At 34.4% G+C, this 16335-nt stretch overlaps 1 protein-coding gene across 3 annotated transcripts in view; it reads right to left on the bottom strand.

Moving 5' to 3' along the window:
- DACH1 (dachshund family transcription factor 1) overlaps window positions 1–16335 on the bottom strand; it is a 363667-nt gene that overhangs the window by 95070 nt on the left and 252262 nt on the right. For 2 of the 3 annotated variants that reach the window (XM_067292618.1, XM_067292628.1), the window contains exons 6-7: window positions 9087–9222; window positions 6759–6896 (exon numbers count right to left, since the gene is read on the bottom strand). In XM_067292618.1, the coding sequence (XP_067148719.1) occupies window positions 6759–6896; window positions 9087–9222 (274 nt within the window). The remainder of the gene's footprint in view (window positions 1–6758; window positions 6897–9086; window positions 9223–16335) is intronic. The other variant, XM_067292635.1, reaches the window with a different exon arrangement.

Below are 16335 nucleotides of genomic sequence, written 5' to 3' on the forward strand. Positions count from 1 at the left end.
GAATTCACTTTTAGAGCAGCTACACACATCACACTTTTTCTTCTTTTGCAAATGCATTTTTTAAATAAAGTAAAATTAAGAATAACTACTTCAGAGATATAGGACCATACTTGTCTGGTCATCCTCAATGCTGCAGGACATATCTTCTCTTGGTGTGAGCAGCCATAACTTCACTGACTTCATTCCCCTATTACATTTCTTTCCTAACAGCAAACACAAAAGGATTTAATGATTTAAAAAAAAAACACTTTTTAACATATTTTCAATTACCATTACATCTTCTCTTTGACAATTCATTAAGTGAAATGAAAATGAGCACACAAACTATTTCAAAGGGTTTTTTTAGCTCCCCTCCCCTCTCTATGTAATAAAGACTATTAAAGACTATAAAGACTATGCTAAGGTCTATTATATGAAGAATATATCATGATCAGCAAAATTAAAACAAAAGAAAGAAGTCTCTTTTGGGAACTTTGTGGCACATGACACAAAGGAATTGCATATGCATAGTAGCTTTAATAGATCTGGAATACAGTGAACCTCTTGTGCACATATAATTGTTTTTAGCATATTCAGAAGGTCAGATATGTCCAGGATGTGTTGGAGTCTCTCTAAATGCAGATTAACAGGTATACACATGTGCAGTTGGGCTGCACAACTGCAAGGAGCCCAGTCTGTCTGGGATGTTTTGGACCTGATGTGAGTATATCAGTCACGTGAACACTGTAGAACACATCTAATATAAAGTGTGTCATAACGACTACCTAACTAGAATAAAGATCCTTCCTAGCAAACAAGTCCACAAAAGAACTACTTGGTCGGAGGGTAGCTTGGTGGAAGTCGTAGAAATACTCTTATCCAATATTTTGCTAAAAGGATAACTTTCAGACGTTTGTACTACCCTTGCATCCCTTTCTGCAGATACGTAATGTTCATATCCTATTCAATAATGCTATACCAGCTGCTGTATTGCTATAGAATAAAAACGGATGTTTTCTGGCTTCTCTAGTAAATAACAACCCATTAAGAAAAAAACTGTAATTTCATTTTTCACCTTTGTAGTCCATTAACTGTAATAGATTTCCATGTATTATAGGCATTCTTGAGCCTCTCAGGTTGAGTGAAAAGACACACCAACAATCAGAGTGTGTAAAGGTTATTTAGGTGATACTGGCTTTCTTTAGCCTTTCATTTAGTGGATCTTTATATTATCTGTCTTAGGTTACAAATCTGACTAATATTGTTACAAATCTGACTAATATCTCTCTAAGGTTTTAGAAGTACTTAAAGCTCAAATCAAGATTGGTTTCACAGCATGCTAGGTGATGTATAAATACATAGCCTGAACTCAGTATCTCAAGAAATTACAAAGTAATACATAAAGATATGGTAACATTCAAGAAATGGAGTGAGAACACAGAACTAAAACACATGAATTTGCAAAGGGATACTCATCAAGGTCTGTTTATATCCTTCTGGTTCAATTAGCATGCAATATTCAATAAGATAAACACACTGTATAAGTATCTGTATGTGTGTGCTTGCATACAAAAACGAAAATGGACAGATAATATATGTTTACACAAGCAGTAATTGGGCAGCAGATCTGCCCAAAGAAATGAAATGAAATGAAATGAACGGTGAATGAAAATTCCTCTTCAGGTCAACTGGTAACAGCTCTCCTTAGAAAAGGATTTTCTCAGAGAAATAACCTAAATCATAACTTAGACCAGAAACATAATTTAAGTAAAGCTCTGGAGCATTTGTTTGCTGACTTTGCTCGGAAACAGCTCAGCCAGAAGAGAACCTTTGGTAATGCCACAAGTTCCTCTGAGTCCTTAATATTTGTAAAATATACTCTTGTATGTTTACATATTTATTAATGTGTATCCATATGTGATATATATTTAAAATATGTAAGAATTTACTGATGATAATATAGAATGCATATCTAACTATATATTATGACATATTTATCATTAGTACCTACTTTGAGGGATGACTGCCAACAAGAAAATACAATTCTAATTATAACTATGGAATATTTATTTTCCAGTTTGCATTGAGTATATTTTGGAATTTGAATATTCTGTTTTATAAGATAGTAGCCAGATGTCTAGGATTGCTCACATCTCTACAGAAGGGCATCAAATACAATGAAAGAGAAAATACTGAGCATTTTTAATGTGTGGATTTGATAAAGTTATATTCTAATTGTTGCTATCATACTAGTCAGGAAGCAGTTATTGTTGATTATCTGAAAAATACTTAAGAAATTTCTATTAATATCAGAATCAAAATGCATTTCTGAAAGAAATTGTTTAGCTTCTTTTGTGAACATGGTGAATATTTTATATTTTGTTACAGAAAGCAGCATGCACATTTTCAACTAGAGAGTGTCCTTCCCATAACACCTCAAATAACATATTCAATTTAAAATGTAAGCCTGACATTCAGGCTTCATTTGCTGTAGGTGTCAATCTAAAAAAGTATAAATTGATGCAGACAGAAAATTCTAATCTGATGCCCTAGGGCCAGATCCAATAAAAGACTTAGGCATCTAAGTTAGGTGTTAAAGAAATTAACTTTTATGTGTTTGTTCCCTAAAATGGAATCTTGGACTGAAGCAAGGTGGGCCTTAGATTCCTATATATTGCATAGGGTAGGTACCTAGGTAGGTGCTTCAAATTAGGGTCTAATGAACAGGTAGAACTATGGTCTGCCTAAAGTCAACATGAAATAGTGCACAGCTGTCTGGATCTAGTCAGTGGAGAAACTCTGGGAACAGGTTTAAGCTGTAAATTCCATCCTAGAGATTCCTCCCTCATGACCATAGTCTGGGTTGTTAAGGCAAAGGCAAGGTGGTAAAATATATTTCCCTTTTTTACAAAAAGCACAGTGATTAGAGATGTTGCCCAGGAAATGTGTCACAGGATCAATGCTCTCTTCTGCCTGCAAGGAGTGAGAATTCACACCTCCAACTTTACAGGATTCAGAGCAGGTGGTCACAATTTTCAAGCCATTGAGTGTTTTGACTTTTGCTGAAACACTTTAGAGCCAAGGAGCAAGAAAAGGATCAGGTTTCAGTAATCTACTGCTTAGGTACTCCACTAGATTTTAGTGCCTCCTTTTCTAGGCTATTTCTAGGTTTAACACTCAGCACCAATGAATAGCTGAAGGATTATGCAGTCCCCTAGGAAACTTCAAAAATACATTTCTGCCAACTTCAGACTGAGAGACTTCCAGGAGCACAGAAAACAGCAAAGTAGGAGTTTCAAACTTGCAGTCTTAGTCCTAATACCTGAATTCTGCGTAGGTACTGAATAATAAAATATATATCAGAAGAATGTGAGGGATTATCTAGAGAAAACTCTTAGGGTCATAGAAACTTTAGTATCTTAAGTACCTGAAGTGACTCAGAATCTTAATTTTTAGGTAACAAACTGAATGGATCTTTTCTGCACCAGCTAATACAACCCCTACGCTGCACATAAGTCCTTTCTGTGACACATAGTTGTTTTTATACAAAACAAATACGCATCATCAAATACTCCATAATTACAGGTTACAAAATTAGATACTTGGTCTTGATGACTGCTGTCAAGTACTGCAACAACGTCAAGCACTTGAACTTACCTCCTTCTTCCCAGGATCATTTGCAGTTCTGCAGCCTCCTTTCAGTAATTTTGGAAAATCTGCTATCCTCTAACAAGGAAAGAAAGAGTGCTGGAAATTTAATGTACCTGACTTTTCTGCATACACAGACAACAGCATCTTGTATTATGTATGAACTGTGAGGCAGAAGTGCTCTGCAGTGTGCCCTGCAGTCTCCCATAGTCCAAACTGGGAACCTGGCTGGAACATGACGTAGATCTTCTAGACAACAATTCTAAGTTTTCTTCTCATGGATCCCAGAGAGTGGGTGGAATGTGAGATACGTACATTGGGTCTTGCCCCAACATAAAGCTAGGATGTGGCCAAATTGCACATCTAGAATTAGCAGCTAGAAAATGTTTCCAACACCCACTGTTCACATGTGATCTTTGAGAAAAGAAGCTCTTCCTCCTGCAACAGACCTAAAGGCTGATGCAAGCTTTCCTATTTTAATAGGTTATGAATCAGGTTTATAGAATCTAATTCCATTCTTGCTGGGATAATGATAAACTAACTTCAATGAAAGTTGAGGTCCCTCAACACTTTGCATACCAGAATCTGAGAATAGATTTTCAAGACAGACTAAAAGCAAATAGAAATAACTGCACCAAAGATTTACTAGTTAACTCCACCCTAATAAAATAAAATCATTTTTGCCATTGATAATAATTCTGGATGAATTTTAAATATAAATGCATATGAGTTTTAAAAGACTGAATACCATCAAGCTGGTATTCAGTTTGCCAGTGCCAATGTGCTGTTTCTAAAACTATTACACTGTGTTCCATGGACTGGGTAAATTATCTCCTTTGTTTTATTTTTATACAGAATAAGAGGTATTTCCTCTTTTTTATCCAAGTCATGGATCAGGTCAGAGAGACAATTAGCCCCTCTGACTTATGCTAAGTCTTGTTAAAATATCATATGTTGATCCCATATCTCTGTTACAACCTTTTTCCCCTTTAAATTCTATATTGACTGTAATTAAATTTTTCCCAAGCTCAGACCACTGGAGATGGATGGATCAATGGATCGATGGATCTATCAATTGATCTATCGATCTATCTATCTTTTCTCTTCTTTTAACGGAAGAAGGGCCAGGAAGAAACAAGACAGGGCCTTCTCCACAAGGCAGGATTTCCCAAGTTCTCACAGGTGTAATTGAAAGCCATTTTAGTTTCAGCTGATAGGTTGGCACAAATGTGGCTCGGAAGAAAACAGAGCAATGTTTAAATATTTAATGAAACTTATTTGGAACTTCTGTTTCTTCTCTTTCATTTCTTTTTCTTTTGAATCAGATGATGAGGGCAATGTGATTTCAACTTAAGAGTACCTATACATCTTTGTTTGCCTTTTTAAATATGATTGCATTCTGACTAAATTGCAGTGGTAAGCAACAGTTTGGGGATCCAATTGCAAGCTCACAATGACAGAAGTAGACAATTGCTATCTCCACAAATATCTGTGAGTTAAACTACTTGTTTTAATACAGATTAGTTTAGTATTAAAGTTACAGGGTTGGTATGAGAGACATGATAAATGTAGTCATGACAGAAAACAATTTTTAATTTAGTATAACCTATCAATCTAGATAGCCCATGAATATTTACCACTAATTCAGTAGGCTGGAACAGAATAAAAAAAGAAGGAAAAATAGAAGGTTTGACCTAAACAAGGACTATGGAAAAAAGAGAATTCTCAGCAGTTTTACTGAGAACAGATCTTAAAAAAAGTCTGAACTAGCACCAGCACTGGAAAATACATTGGGGGGTACCATTATAAACAAACCTTTAAAAAACCTGAATGACATATAAAAATAGTAAGAATTCTTAATATGTACTTCTCTTTGCTGAATTTACCAGTTTGATTACACTTAAACGAGTAACTTCAAAGGCTGAAATAAAATCATTTACAGAAATTCAAAACAAACCTATTTGATCACATCACACTTCTCAGCAGGGATACAGTTTGCAGGGGCTTAGGGAGGGCACAGTATAAGCTGAAACAGGTTGTGTGTGCAATGAACCAAACTAAATGGTTTATATAAAAGAAATGTCATTTCCATTAATTTTGGGGGTAATCTTATTAAAAATGCCACCTGTCCAGAATGAAAGTGCCCAGGTTTTAATTCTTTTTCATATATCAGTGTTCAAACACAAGACAGAGAAGGTAGCATCTTATATGTATTAAAATATGGCACAAAATGTCTGATTCTGAAATCATTATTGCAGCCAGTTTCTCCAACTGTATTTCAAAGGCTGGCTATTATATCTTTTACTTTTCCTCTCACTGTTCTCACAGAACTGATTTCCTGATGAGTCCAAAGAATATGTCTTATATTTCTTACCCCTCTTCTACCAAAATGTTCATAATCTATAAATAGTACTTCAAATTCATATATGTTAAGTAAACACCTTTTAAAAATACAAGCCCCCCCTCAAAAAACCCAAAATACAACCCCATACAACAACTTAATTCTGAATACCAATAGTGATGAAATGGTGCCATAATCAGTATGAGTGCATATAGACTTTTAACCTAGATCAAACACTTTGGTCATATACTCAATTAAATTTAAATCCCATTATATAATGTGTACTAGTCTCATTTTATGCAATTTTCTAATTTAATGGCTTAGTATTAGCCTTTTTCCTTTTCACACACATGGACTAATTTTCATGGTACTCAGCCCCATTGGGAAGTAGGTCAATAAAGTCAACTGAAGTGAGACAGAAACTTAATACCTGAACAGTGTTGTAGAAGAGCCAGAAGCACAACAGTAACATAAACCTGTTTTTCACTCATTATAATAGTATTAATGATTAAAATCATCACACTTGGATAATGAAGAAATATCTTAAATTGTAGGTAGCTATCCTTTTTTGTAATATTTATCAAATTCCTCCCTCATATAAATTCATTAATGTCTCAGACCACAGAGTAGAAGAATAAAGAAAGCCATCATCTTGTTAGAGTTGAACTTTCAAAACAAGAAAAATTTAAAAAATCACAATATAAATAAATATCACAATAATGGTAATATATAGTGATTGAGATAATGCTTGTTTCACACAGAAATATTAAGATCATAATATTCACATTACCTTTCTCAATGTGTATTCTTTTTGTCTCATGTCCCACATCATGACCAGCCAGATCACCCTCTTTAGGGCCAGGAAGGACATTAGGTGACAAACCCATCAGCATTTGGTTCATAGATAGCCCATTCTGATGGACAGCTGCTAGACACAAGCAGAGACAGAAACAAAATCAGCCATAATATTAACAAACACACTTTTGTACTTATTCTATATACTCTTACTCTGAATTATACAAGAATTCTAATAACCCCAACGTCACTTTAATTAGACTTATCAACAGCCACACAGTGGGAGAATTTCTTCCTGTTATTTCTTTTATTTCAAGAGTTCATTTTAAAAAGAAGAGTTTAGTATCTTTGAACTCAGCAGGATATTTACAAACATTTAACAAGAACTGAAAATCAAAATGAAACAATCTGGAGATTATAAGGCTCTAAATGAGATATTTATTGGGGGTTTTTTAGTTAGTTGTACAAAAACTCTTGCATATTATCATTCCTAATATGCAATCCCTCACTTCCTCAAATTAAGCATTGTGGTCTTCCATGTAAGAAACCATAGCTTTTCAAAAATATACTGTGTCAGCAGCTTTGCTGATTAGATGATCAGATAGCTTGAAAAGCTCTTTTAAACAAACCTGAAACAGAGATTCATGAGTCTCACACACACACGAGAAATCCATATACGGTAGTTTATACTCCTATGCCTATTTTGCTAAAAATTGTATTTGCAAGAGGCTTATGCCATTCTCAGTAAAGCATTTTCCCATATGTAACCCTTATTTCTGCTGCAGTCATCTTACTCTTGCTGGTACCACAAATGGAGATGCAGTTAAGAATCAAATGTGACATTAACAAAACAAATAGTAGGGGAAAGGTTGATTTTTTAAATAAATAAGTTACTGAAATGGTCCAGTATTTAAGGAACCCTATTACCTTCATCACTGCAAGAAACTATGGCTACAGCTCCCACTCCTAACTGTTGGTAAGTAAGCACTGAGCTACGTAGTATAAAAAGCATTATGCCTTAGCAGAAACAATAAGGATCTTTCCATTTAATTTACTTTTTTATTTAAAGAGCAACGAAAAAGTTCTTTAATAGTTGTAAAAAAATACACAAATCAATCAGTTACCAAAAAAAAAAAAAATCCAGCTGTTTTTCAGAACTTTACTCATGCACTCATAAAAGCCTGGGGAAATATATAGGTCACAGTATATGGGAAGTGAGTCTAATCTGTACTCTGAATCATCTAAGTGATAAGAAAATAGAATTTCCAACTTGTCACGGTCAAGCCTCATTTATGGGCATAGAATTTATCACTTTGTTTTTTCTTTGGTAAGACATTTTTCATCACATAATAATAAAACATCTTTCATCTGAAAGTCAATGAAGAGTCAGCTTCCTGAGTCTGCAAAGAGCCTAAAAGGAACGAGTCTAAAAGATGCATGTGCTGCATCTAATTAACATGACTACATATTTCATAGCTATTTCACAGCCTTCTATCTGTATGCCAAAACCTCCAGTTTCACCTACTGACAAATTCCACTGTGCAGTGATGTAGTACTGATCAGTATAGAAATCTGCAGTATAGAAATTACAAAAGGAATTGAAAAGTGTAATATGAATTTAATTTAATATCTATAAAATAATATGAGTTAAAAACCTCAATTTCCAGTCTGTTGCACTGGAATATCACCAAATCCAGGGTCTTTGCCATGTAATTTGCAACCTGTACAAGCAACCTTGATAAAAATGGTATTACTCTGAGGTACTATGGTTTAATCTCACTCCACCTCTTGTGAGTTATAAGGTGATAATACTCTCTGTATCATATTTCTCATCATTAGATGTTTTAATATTTAAAGTATTTATAAAATATGCAGACTTTTTAATTGATTTAACCTAATTTTTCTCTTTACCAAGTAACTCTACCATGTAAAATGTTGCCTATGAAGTCAGATTCAATTTAGAAATCAAACTACAGTAACAGATTAAATAAAACTCAATTTCTTTAAAAAAAAATGTTTACAGTGTATGTTCACTTCTAAAACTAATCTAGCAAATTGCTTTCTGGCTGCAATTCTATATTTCATAGCTCATATCTTTATGTTTAATATGACATGATGGCAGTTTATATCAGTACCTGTTAATGTAGCATCAAATATTATGATACTGTAAACTGGGGAACATAATGTTTGGAGATAGTTATTGCAGCTGAACTTCAGAACATGATATATAGGAGATCTGTTTAAGATGAGGGCATTTTGATTAGAAAAACCAGCTGCACCTAATCAAATTTAAAGTGGTGACAAGGAGAAGAATGTGACCTACGGATTCTGTCTGAAGAGCTCTCAGTCCGTGCAGGAGAGCTGGACACACTGCTGCTTCGATGAGACGATGGATGGCTGCCAGGTCTTCGGCCCTCTTCAAGAGAAGGAGCAGGAGAAGGGCTGTCTGGAACACGTTCCTGTACCCACAAAAAATAATTTCAAAAAAAGGCATGTTAGACAAAACAACCTTTGTGGCTTCCAAACATCATTTCCCTAAACTGTATTTCCCTCCTAAATCACAACCTATTTTTTTCCTCTGTTGAGGTCTCCAGGATTTGCAGACTAATCTCAAAGGAAACTTAACAAGTCTAGAACTCCAGACCTTACATTTTACTATGCAATTTGAGAGCTACTCATCCTGTCAGACTTTTAAACTGCCTTCTGAACTACCTATAAAAATAAGTTTTTTATTTTGTTTATTTCATTTTTTTCTCACTTGTATCAGCATGCTATTGAATTGGAAACATACATTTTGTTTACTAGCTTAGAGATACTAGCCTCATGGGCTGAGGAATGATGCACTTTTGTACATAAATAAGGAAGAGGCAGTGTTGCTTTAACTCATGCTGGGTGCAAGTTTACCCCGCATTTGCATTTCAAAGAGGCCTGTTGAAAAGTGAGGACTATAAAGAAATTATTATTTCTTTACTGGACCAACACTAGTAATGTGTCTGATGAAAGTCCAAATGTCTATGTCTGTACTATAGAACACAAACCTGGAATAAACCATGTTTATTCTAGGAGTATTTGTCATCACCAGCCACATCACTACTTCACAATGGGGTAGGAGGTATTTCATCCACCCATATTTTTCCATCCAGGGGAAAGCTCGGCATGCCAGTTGGGAAGAGCTATGATGAACTTCAAGATGTCCCTTGATTTGGATAATAAGGGCATGAGAACCATGGTGCTTTGAACTGCCTTTGTCCTGCTATGTGAAAACCACCGATATATAGCAGAAATAGCTGATATTTACATGAAATTTTGATAGAAACAAGAAACAAAAGGAGATGAGCTTGACTGTTGCAGAACAGTCCTTTCTAAGAAATTCTTTGTCCTTCCCTGCAGTTTCCTCTTTATTGCTAATAGCTCCCAAGAGTCTACATCACTGTTAAATAGGTAAGAGTAGGTTGGAGTGGTTGAACAGTGATAAAAGTAAATAATTCCTACAGAGAAAATCTGCTGGGAGGGACTTACAATTTTAAACAAGGTGGTTTTTGTTTTGTTTTGACAATGATTGAAGGCTGGCTGAAATCCTGACTTCTAATAAAAAAAAAAAGTTGAATTTACTAAAAGCTGTCCAACATACTTTTGTCTTGACACAATGAAATAATTCAATTAGCCTGTGTTGAATAACACGTATGAAAACTTGCTGCAAATAATGACTAAAAAGTTTCTCTGAAAAGAACATTCCCATTCCTTACACTGCAAATTGCTTTTGCAGTGGTCATTATTCTTCATGCACAATAGCTAGATGATTATTTATTTTGCTGAATGTATTCCTATGAAACTTAGTAACATGACTATCTATAGTAATCAATAGATTTGTTCCAGGTAAACTTTATAATAAATGTTTGCTAGGCTTGAGATTGTGATTGCAAAGGGATTCAATGGTCCTATTAATGGAGTGGGTGAAGACCTTTCAGAACAATGTACCAAAACATTTAAGTGGATTCCACTTTAACAGTCTCGGGTTTTTAAGTCAAAAACATTGATGAGGATAGTTTAACTGCAACATAGCTCTAGGCTTATTATGAGCTTGATTGTGTTTATATGTCCATGAACCGGGTATTCAAGAGGAGGATTGGAATGCAGATGTTTTCAGAATGCAGAAGATTTATTTCTTTAGATTTAGCAGGATTTAAGCATGCACAGCATAAAGATTTGGTATAAATTGGAACACGGTATATTTAATCATTTATTTAATATAATTTCACTGTTTGGCATACAATGTATTGTTCTTAGAAGGGTTTCATTCAAATGAAATCCAGTGAGCATATAAGATTTGAATACAGAGCTACAGAGTAAATTAATTTATTTAAACAGCTTAATTTGTTTATCCTATTTATTTGTGTGTGCTTTTACAGCATGTATTATGAGATGGATAGAGCAAAAGGAACATACAGGACAACAAAATGTAATTACTGCACAAACAAAACAGATAATGAGTTTTATTCACATATAATACGACATAGCAGACAAACTCTACCAGAAAACTATATACGCTGACTTTATCAATTCATTTGTAAAATACCCTTTAACCTCAACAAAACATGGAACTGAACTATGCAAAAATGGGAGAGTAATTAATTTAACACCTTAGCTCATTTTTTATAGCTCTTGCTTCATAATTCTACCAATCAGTAATATAGTCTATAGCAATTCTTTGTCTTTATCAAAACTAGCTGCAATAATAAATGGAAATTCTACTAATAATAAATTGAAATACTCTGTAGTTCTAAAAAGTCATACTGATAAACTAATGGTGCTGGAATATCAATATAAGCTGCCTTGCTTACTAGAGATTTTGTGGAGAAAGGATGGATTTTGTCTGTGGCAAAATACTAACTTTAGCATTCAGAAGTGCTTCTTTTTAAAAATTTTCAAAAAAGGCAATGTGCAAAAGTGTGTTCAGTGAAAAACTCAGATGATCAGAGCTATTCTATGACTCCTCTAAAATCTCACTTTTGTACAAGTAAGTCTACATGAGATATTAGAGAAACAGATTTTACCAAGTTATAATCCTGGCAATAGAAATCACCACGGATACTGTCCACTGTTCAGAATTTTTCCTAAAACTTGTCCACTCCTAGGACAAACTCAGTTTCACCTAAATAAAGATATCTCTGGAGAACCAGAGGTTAGTTTGTATGGTAAATATGCTAGTTGTCTCCTGGCAAACAAATACAGAAGTACTACATTTCAAATGCTTTGCCAAAACCTAAAAATGAAGAGAAAACTATGTAGCGTTTGATTTGAAATTGACACACCTGAACACAGGTATCTAAATGTAGTTTTGACATGTAAATTAGAGAGAGAACTTCAAAGACACCTAAATTTAGGATGCTAACTGAAGGCGTGGTCACCTTGGAGGTAGGTCTCTCCCATTTTGGTCAATTAAGATATAGTCAATAAAGTCAATGAATGGAGCACAGAAAATGAGATGCCTCGCTCTTAAATAAATAGCTAAGGCTCAATTTGCTCTCCATATACAAGTATTCAGTGTCATTTGAGATACTGAAGGGTTTTGAGACATCCATACCAGACTGATAGACAAGACCTACAAAAGATCTGCTTCCTTCTGGAGTGGCAGCAGGATGCTAAATTTATTATCCTAGAACATACTGGCTGATGAGCTGAATAGCTCCCTAAACTCCATTGACAATATTTACTAGAAAACAAGAAGTACAGAATTATTTGTCATGTGTAAAATATAACCCTTGCTAGCCATCTTTTTTATCAGCTTTTTGCTTCCGTATTTGTTTCTACAGGGATTCACCCGCAAAAACATGGCATGAACAAATTGAGCATATGTAACAATTAAAATATGGTTGGCCAACTTTTCAAAATAGTGAAGACTCTCAATTAGGCATCAAAACAAGAGGCTATACTAACCAAAGGACAACACACTCCTAAGTGTCAAATTTGGAGCATTCCATATTTTGATGCTCTTTAAAATTGGATCCAATTCACAAATTCTAAGCATTTAAGAACCTGACATTTAACTCTTCCAAAAATACTCCTCCCGTGTATGGAAGTTTTACTGTACAGATCTGCAATGCCCTTTCCTGTACTTTTATTTCATTAACATTAGAAGCTTCAGACCCTCAATAACAAGTCCATTTTAAAAACAGCAGAATTTTCTTGTGACACTCTGCATTTTTATGTCCTTTAAGGAATGAGTAAAAGATTTTCACTTTCACTCTGTATCACTCCTTATCCTTGAAATCCTTCTGCATTTGTCTCCAGTTATGGTCCACTTCCCAGAAAAGACTGAAAGAGAGGTATCCTTCTCTTTGGGTTTTATGAGATTGAGGTTGTCTAGAGGTTTCTAGAAAAAGAAACCACTCCGATTTTGTTCCAGAGTACCCTATATCTTCTGCCACATAATCCTGTCTCAATGTCTCCAAGTAAAACAGAAAAATCTTGATGTACTTAACATTTTTTAAACGGTTCTTATCCTTATCATTTGATTAAAAAAAAAAATAGATGCAAAGACCATCCTCTAAGAGCTTCTCCAAAAAGTTTCTTTTAAGGAGCTTCCCATTAAGAATTCTCTGAACATATATCAGTAACGGTATCTAGAAGACCATAAATACTGTCTTCCCTATATCATATATGTCTTTCTCCTCTTACCAGGTCACAAAGCTAGTTATCAGCATTATTCTTTTTTGCCTCCTTTTTGCTGCTCCAGAAGTACATTTTCATTGTTTGAAAATTACCTCACATCCAAATATCTTCCTCAAAAACCTACCATAAGGTAACCTTGACAGGGTTCAGCTGTTGGTCCCTATATCACTATCAATAACAGGACATTTCAGATAATATGTATAGGATTGTCTACTTAGGAACAGAAGGATTAAACAGGGAAGTGACATCTTCTAGGTTCTCACCACTACAGTCTTCTCACAGACATTTTTTTTTTCTTTCTCACTCTGTTCATTAGTGACAAAATTCAAGAATCATTTAGACAAAATTTTAATATGCCACCTACAATAACCAGATTTTCATGGACAGCTTTCACCTTCTGCATATTTCTCCTCTACAGGTATTTTCAGCCTTAGCTTTTTCCTCCAGTCTAGTTTGTTTCTCCATAAGACTCCTCTCTTGGACTTAGTCATCTTTTAATTTTAGGCATGGACTGACTTCTAGATATGCAACTGAGTATATTTCAGGAGGTATATCACTACTAAAATTATTCAGCTGTCTTGATGGTCCTCAGTGTTGAGCAAACTCCTTAAAGGTATTAGTGCTTTGAGTCATTAAAATGCAACTTATCTTCAACTTCAAACTTTTCAATAGTTTGGGTGACTTCATATTGAGAAAGGATACATAACACATTGTTTCATACACTCTTAACTTTCAAAAGAAACTTTTAATAAAGAATAGTTCAGCATATTTATATCTTTCTAAGAAGGCACTTGGCTTCCAATCCCTTTTGTGCAGAGATTATAATAATCTCCTGTACAATGACCAAAGCACAGACTTACTACTCTTCAGTTACATACTGACATATTTTGAACTTGAGTGAGAAGTATTCCAGGAATGGCTTTCTTGTAAAACAGCATACATATTTTAGTTTACAAGAGTGAGAGAAATGAGTTCCCTGCCTATCTTTTTCATTCTCTGAAAACATGATATTTTGCTTTTATAGTTTCATCTGTCCTTGATCTTTAGCATAAAATGCTATAAGGCTCCAAATTAATGTTTAGTCCTGTTTATTATCATTAGCTTGCTAAAGATCTTCCTAACTTCCCACTGATGGAAATGTTGCCTTTTCTATTTAGTTCTAATAAGCACTTTTCTAATCCCAATGAAAATTCAGGAGTTCTGTTTTGTTGTCATTAATTGCACTATTGTTTTAAATTGTTCTTCATAGAAAATAGATCAACTAAGTAATCCACAATATTTGTACAATATATTTTTCTCTAATACATTTGTGAATATCTTTAACTTTTTCATCTATTGGACCAATTTAAGTTAATTTGATTTCTTTCTTTTTTTACCTCTGCAATTTTTCCCTCATTCTACCTTACTGTTTCCATCACAAGAAAACTGATAACTGATAACACAAATGTAGAAAGAGATCTATAGAAAAAAAAAAGAGAGAGAGAGAGAGCGCGACTGTGTATTTTATTGATTGCTATTGCACTGTTTGCTACATGATTATTGGGAATATCAGCAACAGTTAATTAACAGGAAGTCAAAACAGCAGACTCCCAAGTAATCCTTTAACAGTACTTAAACAACAGAGAGAACCAAATTCTTGGAAATCATGGTCAGTCCATAAAATACAGAGACCTATGCAGGAAGTGACTTTCACAGGTCTGGGCCATTACAGAGGTCAAAAAAGCAGATGCTGATCAATAGCAAGAGAGAGTATGGCTGTTCTAGGGAAACCAGAGCAGCGTCCAAAGTGTTGACAGCTTTGAATCATGACGAAATAGGATCATTCCTGGAAGTGTCACAGAACTTTGTGTAACAGAATTCTGGCTGTTGTGGCTTCTTATAAAAAATCCTGGCAGTTATTTTGGACCTGCTTCTTCTGTGTACGTATCCTTTCAGCTGTCTTTATAAATTATATTTTGCCTTGGAAATGCACATTTTGACTAAGAAACAATATATTTTTCCAAGGCATAAAAAAAGACAAATAAAAATCCCTCAAATTTAATTATCCCTTTCTTATTGGTAAGTTGGATAAACTTTTAGCACTTTTTTTCTTTCTTTCTTTTTTTCTCCTCTTTTGGGAATCTAGTCTTACTTGCAAAGAAACCATTCAATCTTAAGAAGCAACAGTGGGGATTCATTCCTCAAAGTCAATCCAAACTGTACATCTAGCCAAACACCAAGCAAGGGACTCATCTGACTAAATGTAGTTGTCTACAGTACAAATGTCTATATCTAAGCTAGTAACCCTAGGCTCATTTTTTACCCATACATTTATGCTTCCAGGGTGTGATTCACCTCATTCTAAAGTAGATATCTAAAACAGGTCCAATGAATTATGGCCTAGAAGATAGCAAGATGAATCCCATCCATTGTACCTGGCCTCATGGCCATTTTGCATCAAATTAATCTTACACTATATATATAGTTCCCTGTTACATATGTGAATATGCAAATTGCTAAACAGAAAATTTTGTAATACCTTCTCTAAGTCATATGTTATCTATAGATATCAATTTTACATGACACAAATTAATGCATATGAGCATCTTATCAACTTCAAACTGCACCTCAAAAACATGCCTGTTAAAACAAATAAAAGATCCCGTAATAGTCCAAAAAGACATCTCTTCCAGCTGCAACTTGACAGATATACAACAGCCAACCTCTAGCTCATAATAAAATAATCTGTATTAGAAATTAAAATAAATAATTTTAATTACATAGATAGAACTAATTAATGAGGTGAGACACTCTGCACTCTAATATAAAGATGATTAAGGCATTAAAAAGTAGTTCAGCTGCACTTTGACCTAAGATTTTCTCATGCTAAGTGAAGAAACAGGGAATAGAAGTGCGCATAT

This window comes from Apteryx mantelli, chromosome 1 (assembly GCF_036417845.1).
Source record: "Apteryx mantelli isolate bAptMan1 chromosome 1, bAptMan1.hap1, whole genome shotgun sequence".
In the NCBI taxonomy this organism is placed as follows: domain Eukaryota; kingdom Metazoa; phylum Chordata; class Aves; order Apterygiformes; family Apterygidae; genus Apteryx; species Apteryx mantelli.